This window comes from Scyliorhinus canicula, chromosome 7 (assembly GCF_902713615.1).
Source record: "Scyliorhinus canicula chromosome 7, sScyCan1.1, whole genome shotgun sequence".
In the NCBI taxonomy this organism is placed as follows: Eukaryota; Metazoa; Chordata; class Chondrichthyes; order Carcharhiniformes; family Scyliorhinidae; genus Scyliorhinus; species Scyliorhinus canicula.
In genome coordinates this window covers 141,220,432-141,242,610 of record NC_052152.1, presented here as the reverse complement: position 1 = coordinate 141,242,610, position 22,179 = coordinate 141,220,432, and the positions used below count along the sequence as shown (strand labels likewise).

General features: G+C 49.0%; 1 protein-coding gene across 4 annotated transcripts in view; it reads left to right on the top strand.

The window, feature by feature from the left end:
* LOC119969424 (solute carrier family 12 member 5) overlaps positions 1-22,179 on the top strand; it is a 1,634,719-nt gene that overhangs the window by 1,506,921 nt on the left and 105,619 nt on the right. For all 4 annotated transcript variants that reach the window (XM_038803049.1, XM_038803048.1, XM_038803051.1 and 1 more), the window contains exon 10: positions 22,055-22,153. In XM_038803049.1, coding sequence (XP_038658977.1) covers positions 22,055-22,153 — 99 coding nt within the window. The remainder of the gene's footprint in view (positions 1-22,054; positions 22,154-22,179) is intronic.

Genomic DNA, 22,179 nt, shown 5'->3' with positions numbered 1-22,179 from the left:
ACTTACTTCTAATACTAAACAACTAAATACTTATCTAGACAGGAACAGGCAAGGTCAGGGAGCAAGGCCTTCATCCCGTTCTTGGTCTGCAACTTTCTGATTGGCAAAGTTGTTAAGATCTAGCAAGGGCAGCACGGTAGCATGGTGGTTAGCATAAATGCTTCACAGCTCCAGGGTCCCAGGTTCGATTCTCGGCTGGGTCACTGTGCGGAGTCTGCACGTCCTCCCCGTGTGTTCGTGGGTTTCCTCCGGGTTCTCCGGTTTCCTCCCACAGTCCAAAGATGTGCGGGTTAGGTGGATTGGCCATGCTAAATTGCCCGTAGTGTCCTAAAAAAGTAAGGTTAAGTGGGGGGTTGTTGGGTTACGGGTATAGGGTGGATACGTGGGTTTGAGTAGGGTGATCATGGCTCGGCACAACATCGAGGGCCGAAGGGCCTGTTCTGTGCTGTACTGTTCTATGTTCTATGTTCTAAGGTCTGGATCACGTAGCGATCGTTGTGTTGGCACTTACAGTTCGATGGCTGATGCTCAACGGCCGGTGATGAAACTGGAGTCAGGATGCGATGTAACAGATCTGGGCCGGAGTCAAAACAGACCGAACCATGTGCGGGACCTACTCTTATAGGTCCTAGAAGTCCGTGCCCCTTGGGGCGGGTTCTTTCACCTGCTAGGTATCGATTGGGTCTCTCCCAATCGATATCTTTCAAACTCCCCAATCTGAGGGTCATTCCTCGATGAGTGGGGCGGTCCCTACGGCTCTTTGTGTTGGTTGCTTTGGCGCTATTCTGTCTGGGCGTCTATGGAAAAGTATCCATTGATACTTAAATGTTTCTATTGTCGGGGGTCTGGATCTGGATCACCTCATTACTATGCAGATCTGTTTCCCATTTGCACCTTTGGCTGAAACTCTGCACCTGGCCAGAAACTGGTTTCTGTACGTGCAGAATGCAGAACAGTCTTCTGCAAGCTGTTTGTCCTCACTATGACTGTTTTTCCCTGCAGTCTTAGCAGTTCTCCATTTTGTAGCCCAATGTCCATCTTAGATGGCTACACTGGCTTTAAATTATCCACAGATACTGTTCTCTGAGTGGTTTGGTCCCCTCTTACTGCTTCAATCACCACCATTCTCTCATTGGGCTGTTAGGGGCTATTTAGCACAGGGCTAAATTGCTGGCTTTGAAAGCAGACCAAACAGTCCAGCAGCACGGTTCAATTCCCGTAACAGCCTCCCCAAACAGGCGCCGGAATGTGGCGACTAGGGGCTTTTCACAGTAACTTCATTTGAAGCCTACTCGTGACAATAAGCGATTTTCATTTCATTGAGTACCTGCGTGATGACACAAGGGGATTTCCATTTAGCTCTTAAGCCTGATTTATTTGACTATTTTTTATCCTGGACCCACTCACCTACTTGGGGCATCCAAGTGTCCGGTGGGGGAATTGTGACTTCAGGGGTTACAGAAATTAGCGATCTCAGTTCTTTAGTGAGTTCTGGTTCAGGCTCTGGAACGGATATTGGAGCATATTGGGATAAAGGGGTATTCATGTGTATCCCATACATTAAACTGTAGGGTGTAATATTTCAATGCACGCCAAACTTAGCTAAAGGCATGCTATTAAGACACATTTGCACCGCAGGTACCAGGTTAACCCACTTTGATCCCCTGATCATCATCAGTTTTGCCAGACCTCTCTTTACTTCTTGATTCCTACGCTTCACTATCCCACTAGATCTGGGATGGGATTCGACTTCCGGGCGGCGAGCAAGGAGGTCGCAGGGAGAGGGGCTCCCGCAAGCGCCAAACAAGGAGAACACCCCCCCCCCCCCCCCCCGACAGGCCGGACGGCGGAAGAGGAGCCGGAGCGCGGCAGCGGAGGAGCCGGAGCGCGGCAGCGGAGGAGCCGGAGCGCGGCAGCGGAGGAGCCGGAGCGCGGCAGCGGAGGAGCCGGAGCGCGGCAGCGGAGGAGCCGGAGCGCGGCAGCGGAGGAGCCGGAGGACGGCACCGGAGGAGCCGGAACGCGGCAGCGGAGGAGCCGGAGCGCAGGAGCCGGAGCGGAGGAGCGGCAGCGGAGCGGCGACGGCAGAGGAGAGGCAGCGACTGGGGGGCCCAACAGCAGCAGGTCCAAACCCCTCTCCCTCCCCCCCCCCCCTCCACGCGGGCCAGGAGCGGTGCGGCGGCGGCGGCCCCTCTTCTCTTCCCCCCCCCCCCCACGCGGGCCAGGAGCGGTGCAGCGGCGGCGGCCCCTCTTCTCTTCCCCCCCCCCCCACGCGGGCCAGGAGCGGTGCGGTGGCGGCGGCCCCTCTTCTCTCCCCCCCCCCCCCCCACGCGGGCCAGGAGCGGTGCGGCGGCGGCGGCCCCTCTTCTCTCCCCCCCCCCCCACGCAGGCCAGGAGCGGTGCGGCGGCGGCGGCCCCTCTTCTCTCTTCCCCCCCCCCCCCCCCCCAGCCAGCAGCGGGGACACCTCCCCCCCCCCCCCCCCCCCCAGCCAGCAGCGGGGCACCCCCCCCCCCCCCCACAAGCAGCGGGGACACCCCCCCCCCCCCACAAGCAGCGGGGACACCCCCCCCCCCACAAGCAGCGGGGACACCCCCCCCCCCACAAGCAGCGGGGACACCCCCCCCCCACAAGCAGCGGGGGACACCCCCCCCCAAAGCAGCGGGGACACCCCCCCCCCAAGCCAGCAGCGGGGACACCCCCCCCCCCCCAACCGGCAGCGACCACCGGCCCACTCGCCCCCCCCCCCCCCAACTGCAGTGACCACCACGTGGCAAGGACAAAGAGACAAAGGGACTCTCTCTCTCTCTCTCCTGGTTGAGTGGGGAGAGAAGACAAAAGAAAAAAAGAGACTTGTATTTCTGTTCAACCCAAAAGAAAACTGGTAAAGAGAAAAGGGGTAGGGGAAATAAATTTTTTTTAAAAATAATTTAAAAAAAATAAAAAAAAATATATATATATATATATATAGATATATAATAATAAATAAAATAAAAATAGGGTGCGGAAAAGGGGGAAAAGAAGAACAAGGAGAGAAGAAAAGATGAAGGGGAAGGGGGAGAAAAAAATGCCAGAAGGGAACCAAGAGAAAGGGGGCACCGGAAGTAGACGGGGCAAAGGGCAAGCCAGCTCGGGCGAACGAGTCAACACGCGAAGCGGCGGGAAGAATGTTTTGCCGCATCCAGAAGAGCTGGACGGGCGGGCAACCTCTCCCCTGGGGTTAGAGGGGGGCGTGAATTGGAAGGAAGCCTTTGCCGAGGTGGTGAGGGAGCAGCTGCAGGCAATCAAGGCAGAGTTAAAAGCAGACGCACAGGCAGCAGTGACCAGGGCCATGTCAGGGGTGCAGCAGGTTCTGACCAGACTGGAGAAGAAAGTGGATGCCCAAGGGAAGATACTGGAAGCCCAGGGGGCAACCATTAAAGAGCTGGAGAAGGCAGCGACTGACGCGAGCGACCGGGGCATATCCCTGGAGAGGGGAATGGTGAAACTGAGGGCAACACAGGGGAGCCTGAAGGGCAGGGTAGACGACCAGGAGATCAGCTCGAGAAGGCAAAATATTAAGATAGTGGGCCTGCCAGAGGGGATAGAGGGTAGAAATCCCACAACATTCGTGGCTGCGATGCTGGGCTCCTTAGTGGGGCGGGAAACTTTCCCCACCCCACCGGAAATGGACAGAGCTCATCGGTCACTGCGCCCGAAGCCCAAGGAAGGGGAAAAACCGAGAGCAGTTATAGCCAGACTGCACCGGTACCGGGATAGGGAGACAATCCTGCGCTGGGCCAAGGAGAATAGAGCCTGCAATTGGGACGGGCACGCCATCCGAATCTACGAGGATTTTGGAGCGGACATAGCTAAGAGACGGGCGGAGTTCAACAGAGCGAAAGCAGCTCTCTATAAGAACAAAGTACGTTTTGGTATGCTGTACCCAGCAAAACTCTGGGTCACATACCAACACAAGGAATATTTCTTTACAGCCCCTGCCGAGGCGAATAGATTCGTCGAGGAGCACGGGCTGGAAAAAATAAATGGGAAGTAGGGACGAGGGGCCCATGGCAAGGAGATACGTCATGCCAACGGGGGGGTGGGGAGGGGCGAGGCAAAGCCAGCCCCCTCCCCCCTGGCAGGAACACCTAGAACGAAAAACAACCCAATGCCCAAGGGCCCGCTCCAGGTGGGAGGCCAGGCCCCGGCACGAGGGAACGGGAGTACTGGAGAGGGGAGAGGGGAAGCGGGACAGCAACCTCCGAGAGGGGAGCCACCGTGCTAGCAGGAAAGCTAGCGAAGGGGGCGCGCAACAGAGCAGGGCCACAGCGCACCCCCAACAGGGGGGAAGGCGCCAGGCAGGGGAGGGGGAGGATCACCCATCAAAGGTGGGAGAGCAAATGGGGACAGGAATGGGGGAGAGAGGGGCAATGGAGGGGTATACAGGGGTATCCCCGAAAGGGATAGAGCGGGGGGGGGGGGGGGCACTCGGGGGGCGAGAGACCAGGGAGGGGAAATGCAGGGACGAAGGGACAAAGGAGGCCAGTAAGGGAATAGGGCCACAAAGTGCCACAGACAAGGGCTCGAAACAGGGAACTGCTGCAAGCACCCACCCAGTACGGTCTGTGGGTGAAGGGGCCCCCCGGAGTGCAGGGGACTACCCGCGTGGCGGACACACAGTGGACGGCCATGGCGGGTGTCCCCGGGACAAGGGGGAACCCCGGAGCGCAGGGACCCGACCGCATGGGGAGAGCAGTGATAGTGGACATCCTGGACGGCCCCCTAACAAAGGGAAACCCCAGAGGGCAGGGGCGCGTCCACCGGACAAATATGGTTAACCCCACAGGAGCAAGGGGGCAGAAGCCCCCCACCAGAATAGTCACCTGGAACGTAAGGGGACTTAACGGCCCAGTGAAGAGATCTAGAGTCCTCACCCACCTTAGAAACATGAGGGCCGACATAGTCTTCCTCCAAGAGACGCACTTGAGGGAGCAGGACCAACTGCGGGTAAGAAAGGGCTGGGTGGGACAAACCTATCATTCCTGTTATGGGGCAAGGGCCAGGGGGGTGCCGATCCTGATTGGCAAGAGGACAATGTTTAGGGCGGCAAAGACGGTTACGGACCCAGGGGGACGGTATGTCATGGTCAGCGGGGCCCTGGATGGGGCGCCGGTAGTTCTAGTTAACGTGTACGCGCCCAACTGGGACGACACGAGCTTCATCCAAAAGACCATGGCAGAAATCCCGGACATAGCGACGCACCGACTAATCATGGGGGGGGACTTCAACTGTGTACAGGACCCAACGACGGACAGATCAAACCCCAGAACGGGGAGAACCTCAAACATGGCAAGGGAACTCAGCCACTATATGGAGCAGATGGGAGCAGTAGACCCCTGGAGATTCGCCCACCCGGGGGAGAAAGAATTCTCTTTCTTCTCCCCAGTACACAACGTGTACACCAGAATTGACTTCTTTGTGGTGGGGAAAACGGTGCTTCCAGAGATAGACAAGGTGGAATACTCCGCAATTGTGATATCAGACCACGCTCCACACTACATGGATGTGCGGCTAGAGACGGGAAGGGCCCAGCGCCCCAAATGGAGGTTGGACGGTGCCTTACTAGCTGACAAGGCCTTCAGCGAAAGGATAGCGCAGGCCATAGCGGAGTACACTGAGATCAACCAAAACGGGAGGTCTCACCCTCCACGTTCTGGGAAGCGCTTAAGGCCGTACTAAGAGGGGAAATCATAGCCTACAAAGCGCAAAGAGATAGGGAGGAAAGGGTGGCTAGGCAGAAGCTGGTCGACTCCATACTGGAGGTAGACGATAAATACTCCGAGGCCCCGACTGTAGAACTCCTGGCGGAGAGAAAAGAATTACAAAGGAACTTTGACCTGCTCTCCACCAGGAAAGCAGTACACCAACTCCGCCAGGCACGCGGGGCCCTATACGAACACGGAGACAAAGCCAGCCGCCTGTTGGCCCACCAGCTGAGAAAGCAGGCAGCCAGCAGAGAAATTGCGCAAATCAGAGATACCAGAGGCACGTTGGAAACAGAACCAGAGAGGATTAACAAAACCTTCAAGGCCTTCTACCAAGAGCTGTACACCTCAGAGCCCCCAACGGGGAAGGCTGGGATGAACCGGTTTCTTGACGGACTGAACATACCAGTTGTGGGAGAGGGCAGAAAACGGGATCTGGAAGCACCACTAGCACTGGGAGAGATCATGGAGAGCATTAGCTCCATGCAGGCGGGGAAGGCGCCGGGACCGGACGGATTCCCGGCGGACTTCTACAAAAGATTTGCGGCAGCGCTGGCCCCGCACCTGCGGGAGATGTTCACAGACTCGCTAGCTAGGGGCACGTTGCCACCCACGTTAGCACAGGCCTCAATCTCGCTGATACCTAAGAAAGACAAAGACCCAACGGAATGTGGGTCATACAGACCCATATCTCTGCTGAATGCAGACGCCAAAATACTGGCCAAAATCCTAGCCAAAAGGCTAGAAGACTGTGTACCTGAGGTGGTCACAGAGGACCAGACGGGCTTTGTCAAAGGTAGACAGCTGACCGCGAACATCAGGCGCCTGCTGAACGTGATAATGACCCCCTCCGGGGAGAGAACACAAGAGGTGATCGTCTCCCTGGACGCAGAAAAGGCCTTCGACAGAGTCGAGTGGAAATACCTCATAGACGTACTGGAGCGGTTCGGGCTTGGAACAGGGTTCACCGCTTGGGTAAAGCTCCTGTACAACGCTCCCATGGCGAGTGTACAGACCAACAATACCAACTCCCAATACTTCCAGCTGCACAGGGGCACCAGACAAGGATGCCCACTGTCCCCGCTGCTGTTCGCACTAGCAATTGAACCGCTAGCAATCGCGCTCAGGGCAGCAAAAAATTGGAGGGGGATCCGAAGGGGAGGTAGAGAGCACAGAGTCTCACTCTATGCGGATGATCTGCTCCTCTATATCTCGGACCCACAAAGCAGCATGGACGGAATCATCGCGCTCCTGAAAGAGTTTGGAGCCTTCTCGGGCTACAAACTCAACATGAGCAAAAGTGAGATCTTCCCAGTACACCCGCAAGGGGGGGGGGGGGCAGCACTAAAGGGGCTGCCGTTCAAACAAGCCCGACATAAATTCCGCTACCTGGGGATCCAAATAGCCCATGACTGGAAAGGGATCCACAAATGGAACCTCACCAGCCTGACGGAGGAAGTTAAAAAGGACCTGCAAAGATGGAACACACTCCCGCTCTCCCTCGCGGGGAGAGTTCAGACGATCAAAATGAACGTACTGGCCAGGTTCCTCTTTCTGTTTAGATCCATTCCGATCTACATCCCCAAGGCCTTTTTCAAAGCGCTGGACAAACTCATCATGGCGTTCGTATGGGGGGGTAAAAATGCTAGGATCCCAAAGAAGGTCTTACAAAAAACAAAAACCAGGGGAGGGTTAGCCCTCCCGAATCTACAATTCTACCACTGGGCAGCAACAGCCGAGCGAGTAAGGGGATGGATCCAGGAGCCAGAAGCTGAGTGGGTGCGTACGGAGGAGGCCTCCTGCATTGGAACCTCCCTCCGGGCCCTCGCCACGGCAGCACTCCCATCCCCACCCAAAAAACACTCCAGCAGCCCAGTGGTGACAGCCACCCTCCAATCCTGGAACCAACTGCGGCAGCAACTTGGCCTGACCAAAATGTCGAACAGGGCTCCCATCTGCAACAACCATAGGTTCAAACCAGCACTGACCGACGCCACCTTCAAAAGGTGGAGGCAGGACGGGGGGACACTGACAGTCAGGGACCTATACACGGACGACAGGATCGCAACACTGGACGAACTGACAGAGAAATTTCAGCTAGCTGGGGGGAACGAGCTACGGTACCTGCAGCTCAAAACTTCCTACGAAAGGAGACAAGGACGTACCCACAACCGCCACGACAGACACTACTGGAAGACCTACTGGACGCAAGTATCCTAGAGAAAGGGAACTGTAGTGACATGTATGACCGACTGGTAGATAGGGACGACACCGTACTGGACGCAACAAGGAGGAAATGGGAGGACGACCTGGGGATGGAGATCGGGTGGGGACTCTGGAGCGAAGCACTGCATAGGGTCAACTCCACCTCCACGTGCGCAAGGCTCAGCCTGACGCAACTAAAAGTGGTACATAGAGCCCACTTAACAAGAACCCGTATGAGTAGGTTCTTCCCGGAGGTGGAAGACAGATGTGAACGGTGCCAAAGAGGCCCGGCCAACCACGCCCACATGTTCTGGTCTTGCCCCAGACTCGTGGAGTACTGGACAGCCTTCTTCGAGGTAATGTCCAAAGTGGTGGGAGTGAGGGTGGAGCCATGCCCGATAGTGGCGGTCTTCGGGGTTTCAGAACAGCCAGATCTATTCCTGGGGAGGAGGGCAGACGCCCTTGCCTTTGCCTCCCTGATCGCCCGCCGTAGAATCCTGTTTGGCTGGCGGTCAGCAGCACCGCCCAGAGCTGCGGACTGGCTGTCCGACCTCTCGGAATCTCTCCAAATGGAGAAAATCAAATTTGCCATCCGAGGGTCGGACGACGGCTTCCACAGAACGTGGGAGCCATTCATGCAACTGTTCCGGGACCTATTTGTGGCCAATGTACAAGAGGAAGAATAGTCGGGGGAAGGTAGCGGGGGGGGGGGGGGGGGGGCTACAGGTTCGTTACGGGGGTTCGATGGCTAGCTAAGGCCCAAAACCAAACTAAATAAACATGTTGAGGGGGGGGGGGGGGGGGCGCAGTTACTACTACGAAGATGCTTACCTGTAAATATGTATGTTAATTTTTGCGTGTTTGTTTTTTTTCTTTTTTCTTTCTCCTAACAATTTGTAATTTGTTCAATATAAAATATGAAAACTGAATAAAAACATTTATAAAAAAAAAGATCTGGGATGGTAAGGAGTACTGAATTCTAATTGTATACCTGATCGTTCATACATGTCTCTGAAACCCTTACCAATGAAGGTTAAGCCTCGATCAGCATGTAATCAGGCTGGCAATCCAGTAACAGGGAACAGCAAAGACGAGAGTGCGGTGGTCGTTGCGAGTTAGTCTCCCCTGGGACTAACCAGGTAAATGCAGTAAAACAATCTGTCACTACCAAGATAAATTGATCCTTTTGCCCATAATATTTTTTACCCACGGAAGGGGTAAATGGTCCAATATTATCAATTTTCCATTTTACCATTGGCTTGTCTGGTTTGGCAGACCGGATGAAAGGTGGCCTTGTGACTGCTCCTTTATTATGGAGGAGACACAGTTTGCAATTTGCAACAAATCGTTTGCAATCAATTATCATGTCTGGCCATCACTAGTGCATTCCTAATTGTGCACATGTGGCTTGGGCACCTCCATGGAGATGACTTTGGCGAGCTTCCCTTATTAATTCCAATCGTTTTGTTTTAGGAGGGATCACTCGATCTGATTTTTTGGGCCTTGATACCAATACCTTCCCTTCTTGATTTGTTTAATAGATATATTTTGAAGGATATCCAGGCGGGTTTTCTTTACATGGATCCAGCATATTTGTAATTCTTCATCTTGATTTTCTGCTATTTGCTGTCTTGTTATGACATTGGCCCTGGCCTCCCTAACCTCAGTTATGTCCATCCCTACAGCTTGTTTTGCTTGCTCGTCTGCTAAGTTATTTCTGTAGCTGTGCTGTTGGCCCTTGGTGTCACCAGAGATGTGTAATACCTGTATGTTTGGCTTGTCTGTTCCCAACTTAGCTACTGTTTGCCATATGGATTTATGATTGATAATCTTATTTCTATTTGTCTTCCATTTAGTTCTTTCCCATATGGGGAGGTCTGTCTCATATGCATTTCTTGCATGTGCTGAATCGATACATATTAGTACTGCATTTTTAGAATCTGCCCATTGCGTTGCTTCTTTTAATGCCATTGCTTCTGCACATTGTGCAGTGTGGGGTCCCAAAGGGATTGCAATGGTTTGTTCTGGGATATATCTGGGGCGGAATTCTCCGTCGCCCGCAGGGTCGGGGAATCGCCTGGGGCCAGCGTAAATCCCGCCCCCGCCGTGGCCGGAATTCTCCGCCACCCGGGAATCGGTGGGAGTGGGACTCACGCCCCGCCGATCGGCGGGCCCCCAACGGCGATCGGCGGGCCCCCCATGGCGATTCTCCGGCCTGCGATGGGCCGAAGTCCCGCCGCTGACAGGCCTCTCCCACCGGCATGGTTTTGGGACAGCACGGTAGCATAGTGGTTAGCACAAATGCTTCACAGCTCCAGGGTCCCAGGTTCGAATCCCGGCTTGGGTCACTGTCTGTGTGGAGTCTGCACGTTCTCCCCGTGTCTGCACGGGTTTCCTCCGGGTGCTCCGGTTTCCTCCCACAGTCCAAAGATGTGCAGGTTAGGTGGATTGGCCATGCTAAATTACCCTTAGTGTCCAGATTGCCCTTAGTGTTAGATGGGGTTACTCGGTTATGGGGATAGGGTGGAGGTATGGGCTTGGGTAGGATGCTCTTTCCAAGAGCCGGTGCAGACACGATGGGCTAAATGGCCTCCTTCTGCACTGTAAATTCTATGAAACCACCTCTGTGCCGGCGGGATTGGCGGTGCGAGCGGACCCCCGGGGTTCTGGGGGGGGCGCAAGGTGATCTCGGACCCCGGGGGGTGCCCCCACGGTGGCCTGGCCCGCGATCGGGGCCCACTGATCGTTGGGCGGGCCAGTGCCGTGGGGGCACTCTTTTTCTTCCACTGCCGCCACTGCCTCTACCATGGCAGAAGCAGAAGAGACCCCCCCTACCGCGCACGCGCCGGTGGTGACGTCAGCGGCCGCTGACACTCCGGCGCATGCACGGACTCATGCCGACCGGCGAAGGCCTTTCGGCCAGCCCCGACGCCGGCTGGCGTGGCGCCAAAGGCCGTTGGCTCCAGTCGGCGGAGCGTGAGCCACTCCGGCGTGGGTCTAACCCCTAAAGGTGCGGAGAATTCCGCATCTTTGGGGAGGCCCGACGCCGGAGTGGTTGGCGCCACTCCGCTACGCCGGGACCCCCCGTCCCGCCGGGTAGGGGAGAATTTCACCCCTGGATTCCTGAAATTTTCCTTTGATTAGTCCTAGCCCAGCAGAGGATTTCATTAATCCATCTAGTTGAAGTATTTTCATTGAAGAGCCATCACAATATCAGACTTCTTTGTAGTCTGTGAGATTGTGTTGGGGTTTATTTTCTCTCTCTTTCCTCTCATTTGAGGAAGGGACTGTAAATCAAATTGTTGAAGAATAACTTCCCACTCAAATTTAGAATCCTGAAGTAATGTTAGCCATTTGCAATTTCTAACTGCTGTTGCTTTTCTTTCATTCTCTGGCAGCCTGTTTAAATCTTTCAAAGCATGACAAACAGTCTGTATCAGAATTGGAGGCTGGCCTTGCCAACGCCTGACTGTAATTAGGACTTGTAAAATAAAGGTTAGAGTACGTTCAATAGCATTGTAACGCTGTTCAGTAGCAGTAAAATTGTATGAATAAGAAGCTACTGGGATACTTTTATCCTTGGTGTAGGCTATTGCTACCCCTGTTTTCGATCCGATTTTAATCGTAAGGACCAGTTGTAACCGACTGCGCTTGTGTTTAAATCAATTGCTTTCTGCACTTCATCCATTAGTTCCCGAGGGATTGATAATCCCCATGGGTGAAAAGGAATGGGTTGTTTTTTGGTGAACATCTGTCCTAAAGAGGTTTAGCTAGTGCAGAATAATTTGGGATGAATGCCTTAGCATAATTTAGTAATCCTAAAATTGACTGAAGTTCTTTGGGTTTAGTGGGTATTCGTATGCGTGCGACTTTTTCCCTAAAGTCATTCGTCAGACCCCTGCCGGTGACTGTGACACACAGCCTGAGGAAATTTACTGTTTGTTTGCAGAGCTGAGATTTTTTTAGATTGTTTAAATAGCCATTGTCAGTGAGGTGTTTAAAAACATCATTCAAAGATTCAAAGTGTTGGTCTAAACCGTCTGTTGTTAGGTAGATGTCGTCTACATAACTAGTTACTTGTGGTAAATCGGACAATATTTCTATTACTCTAGCTGAAAAGATTTGTGGAGAATTTCTAAAACCCTGTGGAAGGCGAGTCCATATGTATTGCGCCAATAGGCGCAGTGAACGCAGTATACTGCAGATCTGTTTCCTTAATGGGGTGGGACCAGAAACCATTTGCTAAATCCACACAAGATTTGTACTTTTTCCTAACTAATTGGGTTACCATCTGTTGGGCATTTGCCTGTTGGGCTGAGTTTGGCTCAGTATATTTGTTTAGTTTTGTATAATCAATTACCAGACGCCATTTGTTGTCTGTTTTAGCAACACCGAACATTGGCGAATTGTACCGTGAAGGTTTTTTAATTAAGACTCCTTGTTGTTCAAGTGAGTCAATTGTTTTAATGAGACTGGCCCGTACTCAGTGTTCCGGGATGTGCCACTGCCTCTGAGCAGGGAATGGGTTAACCCCTAGTGGTGTTGGTTCAATCTGTAACTTGCTGCAATGATTTGCGTGCTGCTGTAAAGATTCCCAATGGTGATTTAAAAGGTGTTTTAATTTAGCTCTCACTGTGCTGTCTGTGTGATATTCAAGCTGTTTCACAACATGCTCAGCTCTTTCATCCACGTCAGAATTAACGGGGAATGTGTTAAACCATAGTCCTGAATCTTTAGCTCCAATTAGTAACAAAGTCTTTTGACCAGAAGGCGACGTCTGATTGATGTCTAACATTGCAGTTTTTAAATTGTGCCGAATTACATTTAATTCTACAGGGCAGTCAAAAACCCGAGTTGACTGTGATTGTCCCGTTATTCCCACAATTTCAATTTGTTCTAGAGGCTCCCCCATCTGGCACTTGGACTTTATTTGAGGATCTACAACTGAAATGTCTGACCCTGTGTCAATTAATGCTGTTCCAAATAAATCCCTGATTTTAATGTCTACATAAGGGTAATGATTTCTGTGCCTTGGGCATGGTGTGTCAATTTTTTGTTGTTGAATCTGACGCTGGGAATTCTCTGGGTGTTTAATTTTTACCATTTTAGCCTGGGGTCTGCTGAATTCTTGGTGTTTGTTATCGAGGGGATTCTCCTGAGAGTAATTGTCATTTATGCGACTGAGTTCTCTGTGATTTACAGTCCTCACTTTTAGGAGATTGTCTTTTAAATCGTTTGCTGCTATGAGTCCCCTATCTTTAGCTCTCTTTTTATTTATTTATTTATCTATTTATAAACAATGATCATTTTTTGTTACTTAGCAAAGTTTGAAAACAGTTTGAACAGTTTCTTTTAAAACTTAAAATGTTTGAAAATTCATATTGAATTACTGGCAAACTGCAAGCTTTGTTCTGATCTTAACTCAGAACTGAATTTAAGATTTGCTTATCAAGAGCTTGTATAACTTTTACAACTTAATTCATTCTATATCTTAACAATTTTTCTTACATTCACAAATCTGTTGGCTGCTCTTGGGAGGAAGCAGTTAGCTGCGGTGATTTATACCATAGCAAAGTCAACTGTCATCTTCAGTTATCCACTTTTAAAAAGGTGTCACTAAGTTTCTACCAAATCACAAATAAACATTATTTCAAGTAATTCAAATTTAAGATTCTGGCAATTCCAATCAATTGCTTGCTAAAATAATTAACTTTTATCAAAGGGTGGAGAACTCAGCAATCCACTGGTTTCCTTTATGTAATTTAAAACTTAACTTCGTTGGAATTTCTCTGACTCGATATAAAGTATCGGGTTACAGCACAGGCTGCTATCTCAAAGCCTGTCTGATAAGCACTGATCTGCAATCTAAAACTTTTGGCTGCTGTAAACCCTTTGAGGGACTTCTGCTTTAACTACCATGCGACATCCAATTCTATAGATGCGTCCTTGTTTTAAAATTTTCAGGGTAAATAATTAATTGTCTGCAACTTGGAATAGGGCAGTTCCATTTATAAGTTCATTCATTTCTCGGGCAACTTTATATATTCTCCCTGCATTTGGAGTATTTGCCATGTTTACAGGTTCAAAAGTACTTTCTATTTTTAGGGATCACACCGTTTTTTCTCTGCTTTTTTTTAAACAAAAAAATATGTTTTTAATATTTAATATTTCTGAGGATTTTAATTTTTCCATCGCGTTTGGGCGCCAACTGTGAAGGATTTAGGTTATTCCAGACCTGATAATACTTTATTATTAACCTATACTCTAGGTCAGTGGTTCCCAACGTGGGGCGTACGCCTCACAGGGGGGCAATTTGATTTTTAAGGGGGGCAATTGAGCGCGACTGAGGAGGTCTGGGTCCAAATTTTCGATTTTTATTTTTTTGTATTTTCCATCAGGTAAACATATGTAGTTTATGTTTCAGATGTTATTTTGAGTAAATAATTTTTTTTGGGTAAAAAAGGTCTTTATTGTGTAGTTATTACATAATCACCGCGCCAACGCTCTTCATGCACATCGCACGAAGCGCGAGAGGTCATGGGAGAACCTTATTTATTGAATTGGATTTAGAAATGCGATTCAAAGAGCTTTTGCTAAAACACTACTTAGATGTCAATAATATACCAATGGAAAACATAACATCTTGTGCAGCTGATGGTGCTCCTGTTATGATGGGCAAGAAAAATGGCTGCTTAAAATTGATGAAAGATGAGAATCCGGAAATGCTTCTTGTGCACTGTGTTATTCATAGAGAGAACTTAGTGTCGAAAAATATTTCTCCTGTACTTAATGAGGTACTGAAATCAGTTATAAAATCTATCAATGCTATCAAAGCTAATGCCAAATGTGAGCGTCTATTCAAGCAATTTTGTGAAGATAACAATGCAGACCATGTGAGACTTTTACTTCACACTGAGGTACGGTGGCTTTCGAAGGGGAACTATTTGATGAGCTTAGTGACTTTTTAAGTGAAAAGCCTGAAATGAAGCACCTGCTAACCGTTGATGGAAAAGCGTTTGTGAGTTATTTAGCAGATATTTTTGAAAAACTGAATGTGTTGAATAAACAACTTCAAGGAACAAATAAAACTCTTGTTGATGCAAAGGCGAAGATATTTGGCTTTATTTCATTTATCGAGTTATGCCAAAAACATATTTCTGACAAAAATTTTGACCAGTTTCATTGGCTAAAGAAATGTGAGCCGACTGATGCTGCTGTACTTGTCATTGTGGATCATCTGAAAATATTGGCCTCTGATTTGAAAGAAAGATTATCTGATTTAAAACAGATTGATTTTTCAACATGGGTGATGCAGCCATTGCTAGTGGATCTATCTGATGTTTCAATGCAGTACCAAGAAGAACTCTCGGAAATACAAAATGATGAGTCAGTTAAAACTTTATTCAACATAAAAGGAGCGATGGCATGGCTTTGTGATGAGACAGAAACTAAATACCCAAATTCAACCAGATTTGCAAGAAAACTGTTGTTACCGTTCCCATCTTCATATTTAGCTGAATGTGGTTTTAGTGTTGTAAATGATTTGCTACTGAAGAAAAGAAATCGACTGGATATCACTAAACGAGGAGATTTGAGACTGAAGCTGACTAAATTAGTGCCTAATATAAAATCTCTTTGCATCAGGGATGAAGCACAAGGGTCTCACTAACTTTATTCTAATTATCTTGAGGTGAGCTCAAATGGTATTTTGCATTTGATAGGTACCTTTACTTTATTGTACAGTAATTAAAATGATCGAAGTATTACAGAAAAAGCTTCCATTCAAATTAGTTTGTGTTGTATAACATTTCAGTTCTCTATTATATGTTTTGAAACTTTATTTGCTGTTTTCGTATGAGACAATCCACAAATATTTCAATATTCTAATATAGAAATTTTCTCTCTCTTTATTACCTGTGAATACTCTTTTATTATCATATTTATCATTATTATTATTTTAATACCACTTAATGTTTTTTCTTTTTTTAAACAATTTTTTAGTAATTTCTTGCTCAGAACTTTAACTGTCTTTTGTTTATTTCATTTTTCTTTTTCATGGATGCCATGTTCTTTTGAAGCTTGTTTAAACCAAGGTATTGGCGTTTTAAGCTTCTTCAGCTGAAACGGAGTTCACTTTTTAAATGATAAGAATTATATATCACCACTTGGGGGGGGGGGGGGCATCAGGAATTTAGAGGTGATTAGGTGGGGCATGGCCAAAAAAAAGGTTGGGAACCACTGCTCTAGGTTAACCCACCAAAAGAGGGAAATCTGTTTCTCTGCTAAGACTCAAAATAGATCTCACAAAGGGAGAATGCTTTTCTGGGTCTCAGACAGTTAAACAGGATCTCAGTTACTTTTTTTTGGGAAAAGTTCAGATGCATCACTCATAACTAAATCTGTCGTTGTGGGTCCTAGTCATTTAAAACTTCCGAAATGATCCTAGTGTCTAGGATTTTAAACTTTGAGAGTAAGTCTACACAGTATAATTTTAATCAAAGTATTTTTATTGTAAAATACTCTCAATTGATAGATACAGAATTGCAGAGTTAAAAATATAAATTGATTAATAGGCTTTAGTTATCTGTTAATAATATAAAAACCCGTTAATGGTCCTTTGTTATCTGCTAACAATATAAAACCCGTTAATAGTCCTTTGTTATCTGCTAACATACTAACTTCTCTTAAGAGAATGAGATATCTAAAACATGGAAAATCCTAAAGTATCTCCTATCAATTTATAATACATTTATAAGAAGTTTAACAGAAACATACTTACAAAACCATCCTGGTCTTTGTTTCACGAGGCAAACTTGAAGAACAGAGCTTTGACCCACACTCCCGCAGGGGAGTGAGAAGGCACCTCTCTGCCAAAATGCCGCTCTTTATATACATAAAACCTTTTAATCGGTCAAGGACTGTCTGTTATCTTATCACTTATTGTTGATTAATTGCCTATAGCCTCTTTTCAGTGTTGCCATGTTTCTTAGATATATAGATTGTCAAACAGACAGTTCTTTGAGGGTGTTACTCTAAGTGTCAAAAGTTATATAGTTTTTTTAATAAACATTTTATTGCGGTATTTTTCGGTTTTACAATGACAAAATAAACAATATACATAAGTCTATAAACATAGTGCAAAAAAAGCCTGCTACCTCCCTTGCAGGTCCCACCTTTATTAACCCCCTACTCTAAACTAAACTAACCGCCCGCCCCCTTCTGCTGACGATTAATTTTCTGCCAAGAAGTCGATGAACGGTTGCCACCTCCAGGCAAATCCTAACAGTGACCCTCTCAAGGCGAACTTAATTTTCTACAGACAGAGACACCTAACCATGTCAGTAAGCCAGGTCTCCGACTTAGGGTCTTTGAGTCCCTCCAAGTCAATATTATCCGTCTCCGGGCTACCAGGGAAACAAAGGCCAGAATGTCTGCCTCTATCTCCTCCTGGATTCCCGGATCTTCCGACACCCTGAAAATCGGCACCTCCGGACTCGGTGCCACCCTTGTTTTTAACACCATGGACATGACGTCTGCAACCCCTGCCAGAATCACCTGAGCTTTGGGCATGTCCAGAACATATGGACATGGTTCGCTGACCGCCCTGCAGACCTTGCACACCTGTCTTCTACACCAAAGAACCTGCTCATCCAGGCCACTGTCATGTGAGCCCGGTGAACATCCTTGAACTGTATCAGGCTGAGCCTGGCGCATGTTGTGGAAGCGTTGATTCTACTCTACGCATCTGCCCAGAGACATCCTCTATCTCTCCTCCTAACTCCTCTTCCCATTTGCGCTTCAGCTCCTCAGTCTGCATGTCCTCTGACCATATCCTGAATCCCCTTTTGGTAGTGGGAGCGGGAAGGTTGAGACCTGTCTACGTAGAAGTCCCGCACCTGCAGGTACCTAAATTTGTTTCCCCTTGCCAATCCTAATTTCTCCTACAGCTCCCTCAAGCTAGGAAAACTCCCTTCTGTAAACATATCCCCCATCCTCTCAATTCCTGCCCTCTGCCATCTCCGAAATCCCCCATCCATCTTTTCTGGAGTAAACCGGTGATTGTTACAGATTGGGGACCAGACCGATGCTCCCTCCGCTCCCACATGCTTCCTCCATTGCCCCCAGACTCTCAGGGCTGATGCCACCACGGGGCTGGTGGAGTACCGTGCCACGGGAACGGCAGAGGCGCTGTTATTAGCGCCCCCAAACTGGTGTCCTTACATGAAGCCGCCCCCATACGCTCCCATGCCGACCCACCCCACCACCCACTTCCTGATCATGGCTATATTCGACGCCCAATAGTAGTTACTGAAGTTTGGCAGCGCCAGCCCGGCCTCTCCCCGGCTCCGCTCAATCATCCCCTTTTTTACTCGCGGGGTCTTGTCCCCCCATACACAGTCCATGATAATTTTGTTAACCCGTTTAAAGAAGGAGCGCGAAATAAAAATGGGGAGACACTGGAACACAAACAGGAATCTCGGAAAGACCGTCATCTTCACCGTCTGGACCCTCCTAGCTAGTGACAGCGGGAGCCCGTTCCACCTCCGAAAATCGTCCTTCATTGGGTCTATTCCCATTCCCGCGCCACTTGGATGCCTAGATACCCCCCCCCCCCCCCCGCCCCCCCCATCTGCTCCATGAACCCTTTTAGCTCCTTAGCCATTGCTGGCACCCTGCCCATTTTTGAGCTTGACTGGTCTAAACCAGAGTCAATAACTTTATTGAAGTCCCCTCCCATGACCAGTTAATGCGAATCCAGGTCCGGTATCATCCCCAGCATCCTCTTTACAAACTCCACATCATCCCAGTTTGGCGTGTATACATTTATTAATACCACCTGCACCCCCTCCAATTTCCCACTGACCATAATGTATCGGCCTCCCCCATCTGAAACTATTCTTGCCGCCTCAAACACCACACACTTGTTGATCAGGATCGCGACCCCTCTGGTCTTTGAGTCCAGTCCCAAGTGGAAAACCTATCCGACCCAACCTTTCCTTAACCTAATCTGATCAGCTCTTCTAAGGTGCGTCTCCTGCAGCATTAACATGTCCGCTGTCAGTCCCCTAAGATGAAAAGTTATATAGTTAAGGAAGGATTTGTGTAAAATTTCTCTGAAGAATTTCCTGTCCTCATGGTTTGAATAATTATAGGTGTAGGGGAGCGATCGAGAGAATGTACGGTGTGTCAATGCAAGGTTTTCCTTATCCTATATTTGTTTGGAATGTATTAATGATCCTTGAAGTCAGCTAGGAGTTTCTCCCAGCAAATGGTGAATTCTGGACGACATTTAGCTGAATTGGTTTTATTCCATTTTTAATTAAAATACTGGTCGCATTAATTTCTGTTGCCTTATTTCAAACCAAATTCTGCGGCGAACGTGATATTCATCACAGAGGGTGAACGCATCCTGTTTGTGCGATAGGCTTAGCCTCATTCAATTTAAAGTAGTTCACAGGACACATGACAGTGGCCAGAATGAGCAGGTTTTCTGAGGGGGTGGAGGATAGGTGTGGGCGGTGCGCGGTGGGGCCCGCAAAACATGTTTTGGGCCTGTCTGAAGCTGGAGGGATTCTGGTGGGGGTTCACTGACGTGATGTCCGAGGTGCTGAGCGTGAAGGTGGTCCCCAGTCCAGAAGTGGCGATTTTTGGAGTTTTGGAAGGGCCGGGTGTCCAGGGGGCAAGAGAGGCCGACATCTTGGCCTTTGCCTCCCTGGTATCCCAGAGACGGATCTTGTTGAAATTGAGAGATTGGCGGTTACCAAAACCAGGGGTGTGGGTGAGCAACCTCGTGGAATTCCTTAGGTTGGAAAAAAATCAAATTTGCCTTGAGAGGGATTGTGCAGGGTTTTGCCCGGAGATTGAAACTGTTTATCGACTTCTTCAACAATAATTAAGAAGTCAGCAGGGGGAGGGGGGGAATTTTGTGGTTAAAAATAGAGGCAGAGTGGGTAGGTGTAACAGCAGGGAGTGTGGAGCGTGGGCGTGTTGGTTAGTTATTTGTTATGTGATTTCATGTTTGTTCTCTTTTTGGTTTTGGTTGTGTTTGATTTATATATATAAATGTCATAATAAAAACATTTTAAAAAAACATTGGCCGCGATTCTCCGCTCCCCATGCCGGGGGGGGAGAATCGCGGGAGGGCCGGGCGAATCACACCACGCCACCCTGGCACCCCCCCGTGATTCTCCCACCCCCCCCCCCCCAAATGGCGTGTCACTTTTTGCGACACGCCGCTCGGAGAATCGCCGCTCGCCGTTTTTCACGGCGACCGGCGAATCTCCGGCCCGGCTGGGCCGAGCGGCCTGACGACCCCGACCGATTCACGCCGGCGGCAACCACACCTGGTCGCTGCCAGTGTGAACATCGCGCGACAGGTAAATGTGGGGCCTGTGGGGGGGCAGAGAGACGATCGAGAACCACGGGCGTGATCGTGAGGTGACTGGCCCACGATCGGTGCCCACCGATCGTCGGGCGGCATCTCTAAGAGACGAACTCTTTTCCCTCCGCCGCCCCGCAAGATCAAGCCACCATGTCTTGCAGGGCAGCGGAGAGGAAGACGGCAACCGCGCATGCGCGGGTTGGAGCCGGCCAACCTGCGCATGCGCGGCTGACGTCACTTAGGCGCTGCCGGCCGCGTCATTCTCAGCGCGCCGCTTTGACGCAAGCGTCCAGGCCCGGCGCCCAAGATTCGCACAATGCCGCTCCTAGCCCCAGTGGGGGGGGGGAGAATATGGGGCGAGGAGCAGGCTCCGACGCCTGTCTTTTCTCTCCGTTTCAGAGAATCACACCCCTTGAATCATAAGGTGATTAAAAGGTACATAAAGCACCCCAGACCCTGAGGCCCCACCGAGCATGGAAAGCCTTGATGGCACCAATGGACACCGCATCCTTCCTCTCCAGGGACACCTGATCATGAATGAAGCCGCAGAAGAGGGACAGTCAGGTTGGACAACCCCCTCTACTGCCCACTGCCTGGACCTTTTAATGGCAAGTTTCACCAGGCCCAGGAGCAGCTTCACAAGAAGATCCTCCTCCTTCTTCGTCACTCTCCGCACCAGGTGCCATAGATCAGGAGTGTAGAACTGAAGTGCAGACAAAACTTTAAAAGAGGCTTGATAAGAAACTAAAAAGCGGTTCAGCCTAAAACATTTAACTTAGACATGGTCCACAGACTCCACAAGGCCTCAAAAGAGGCAGGCATCTTGGGGATCTGGGAACTGGTGAAATCTATGGTTGCACGGCGCTCCTGCATTCTGGGAGAAGCTTATGGAGAAGGATAGTGTGAGGTTGAGATAGAGTATTGGTTGTATTAGAGAGACATAATAGATTAATGTAACATAGATTCAGTACTGCTATTTTGTTAGCTATTACTCAGTAGAGTGTGCAAACCATTTAAAGTAGTGTAAATTAAACTAGCTATGTTTTAAATACATTGCTTGATGTTCTTGGTAAACACGACTTTTAGCTATCTTGGAGAATTATACAAGGAACATCACGAGGGACAATGAGGGCTAAAGACCTGATAATTAGATGCAAATAGACGTAAATGGGGATCCTGACCTTTAACATCAGGATTCCCATTGTATGACTGCAGTGGGACGGGGACAATCGAACAGAAAAATCCCGCTGGTGAAAAGCTATTTTTGGATTCCTATGGGATTCTCTGAAAACGAGGCGGATAATCCCAGCCAACAACCACACCAACAGGAGTATCTAGCCTCATTGTAACTAAGAGACTATGTAAGACAACACCTTTAATTCATAATAGAAGACTTTAACTACAGTCAAACTTCCATTTTTTTCCTTCAGTCTTTTTGCCTTCCATTGACACAGTAAGCAATCCCGCACCAACCGAGGAATGTGGCAGATTAGAATTTCACTCAAGTTATGGAGTGTATGTTCTTGTGCAAATGCATTTTTGATTTATTTTCCTACCTTTCTAATTCTTTTCCTTTCCCAAACAATGTTTCCCTCGCTTGAGAATTTGTGAATTCAGTTCCTGAGCAAATGGGAGCCTGAGGAAATTTGATTTGAGATACGAAAGCTCAGCTTGGACTGATATTAAGTAGATGCTCATGTAATCTATTTCTTATCTTTCTTTCAGGAATCATGGCTGGTTCAAATAGATCAGGAGACCTTCGGGATGCCCAGAAGTCGATTCCAATTGGTACAATCATGGCAATTGCAACAACGTCCGCTGTCTGTATCCTTTTTCCTCATAATACGCTT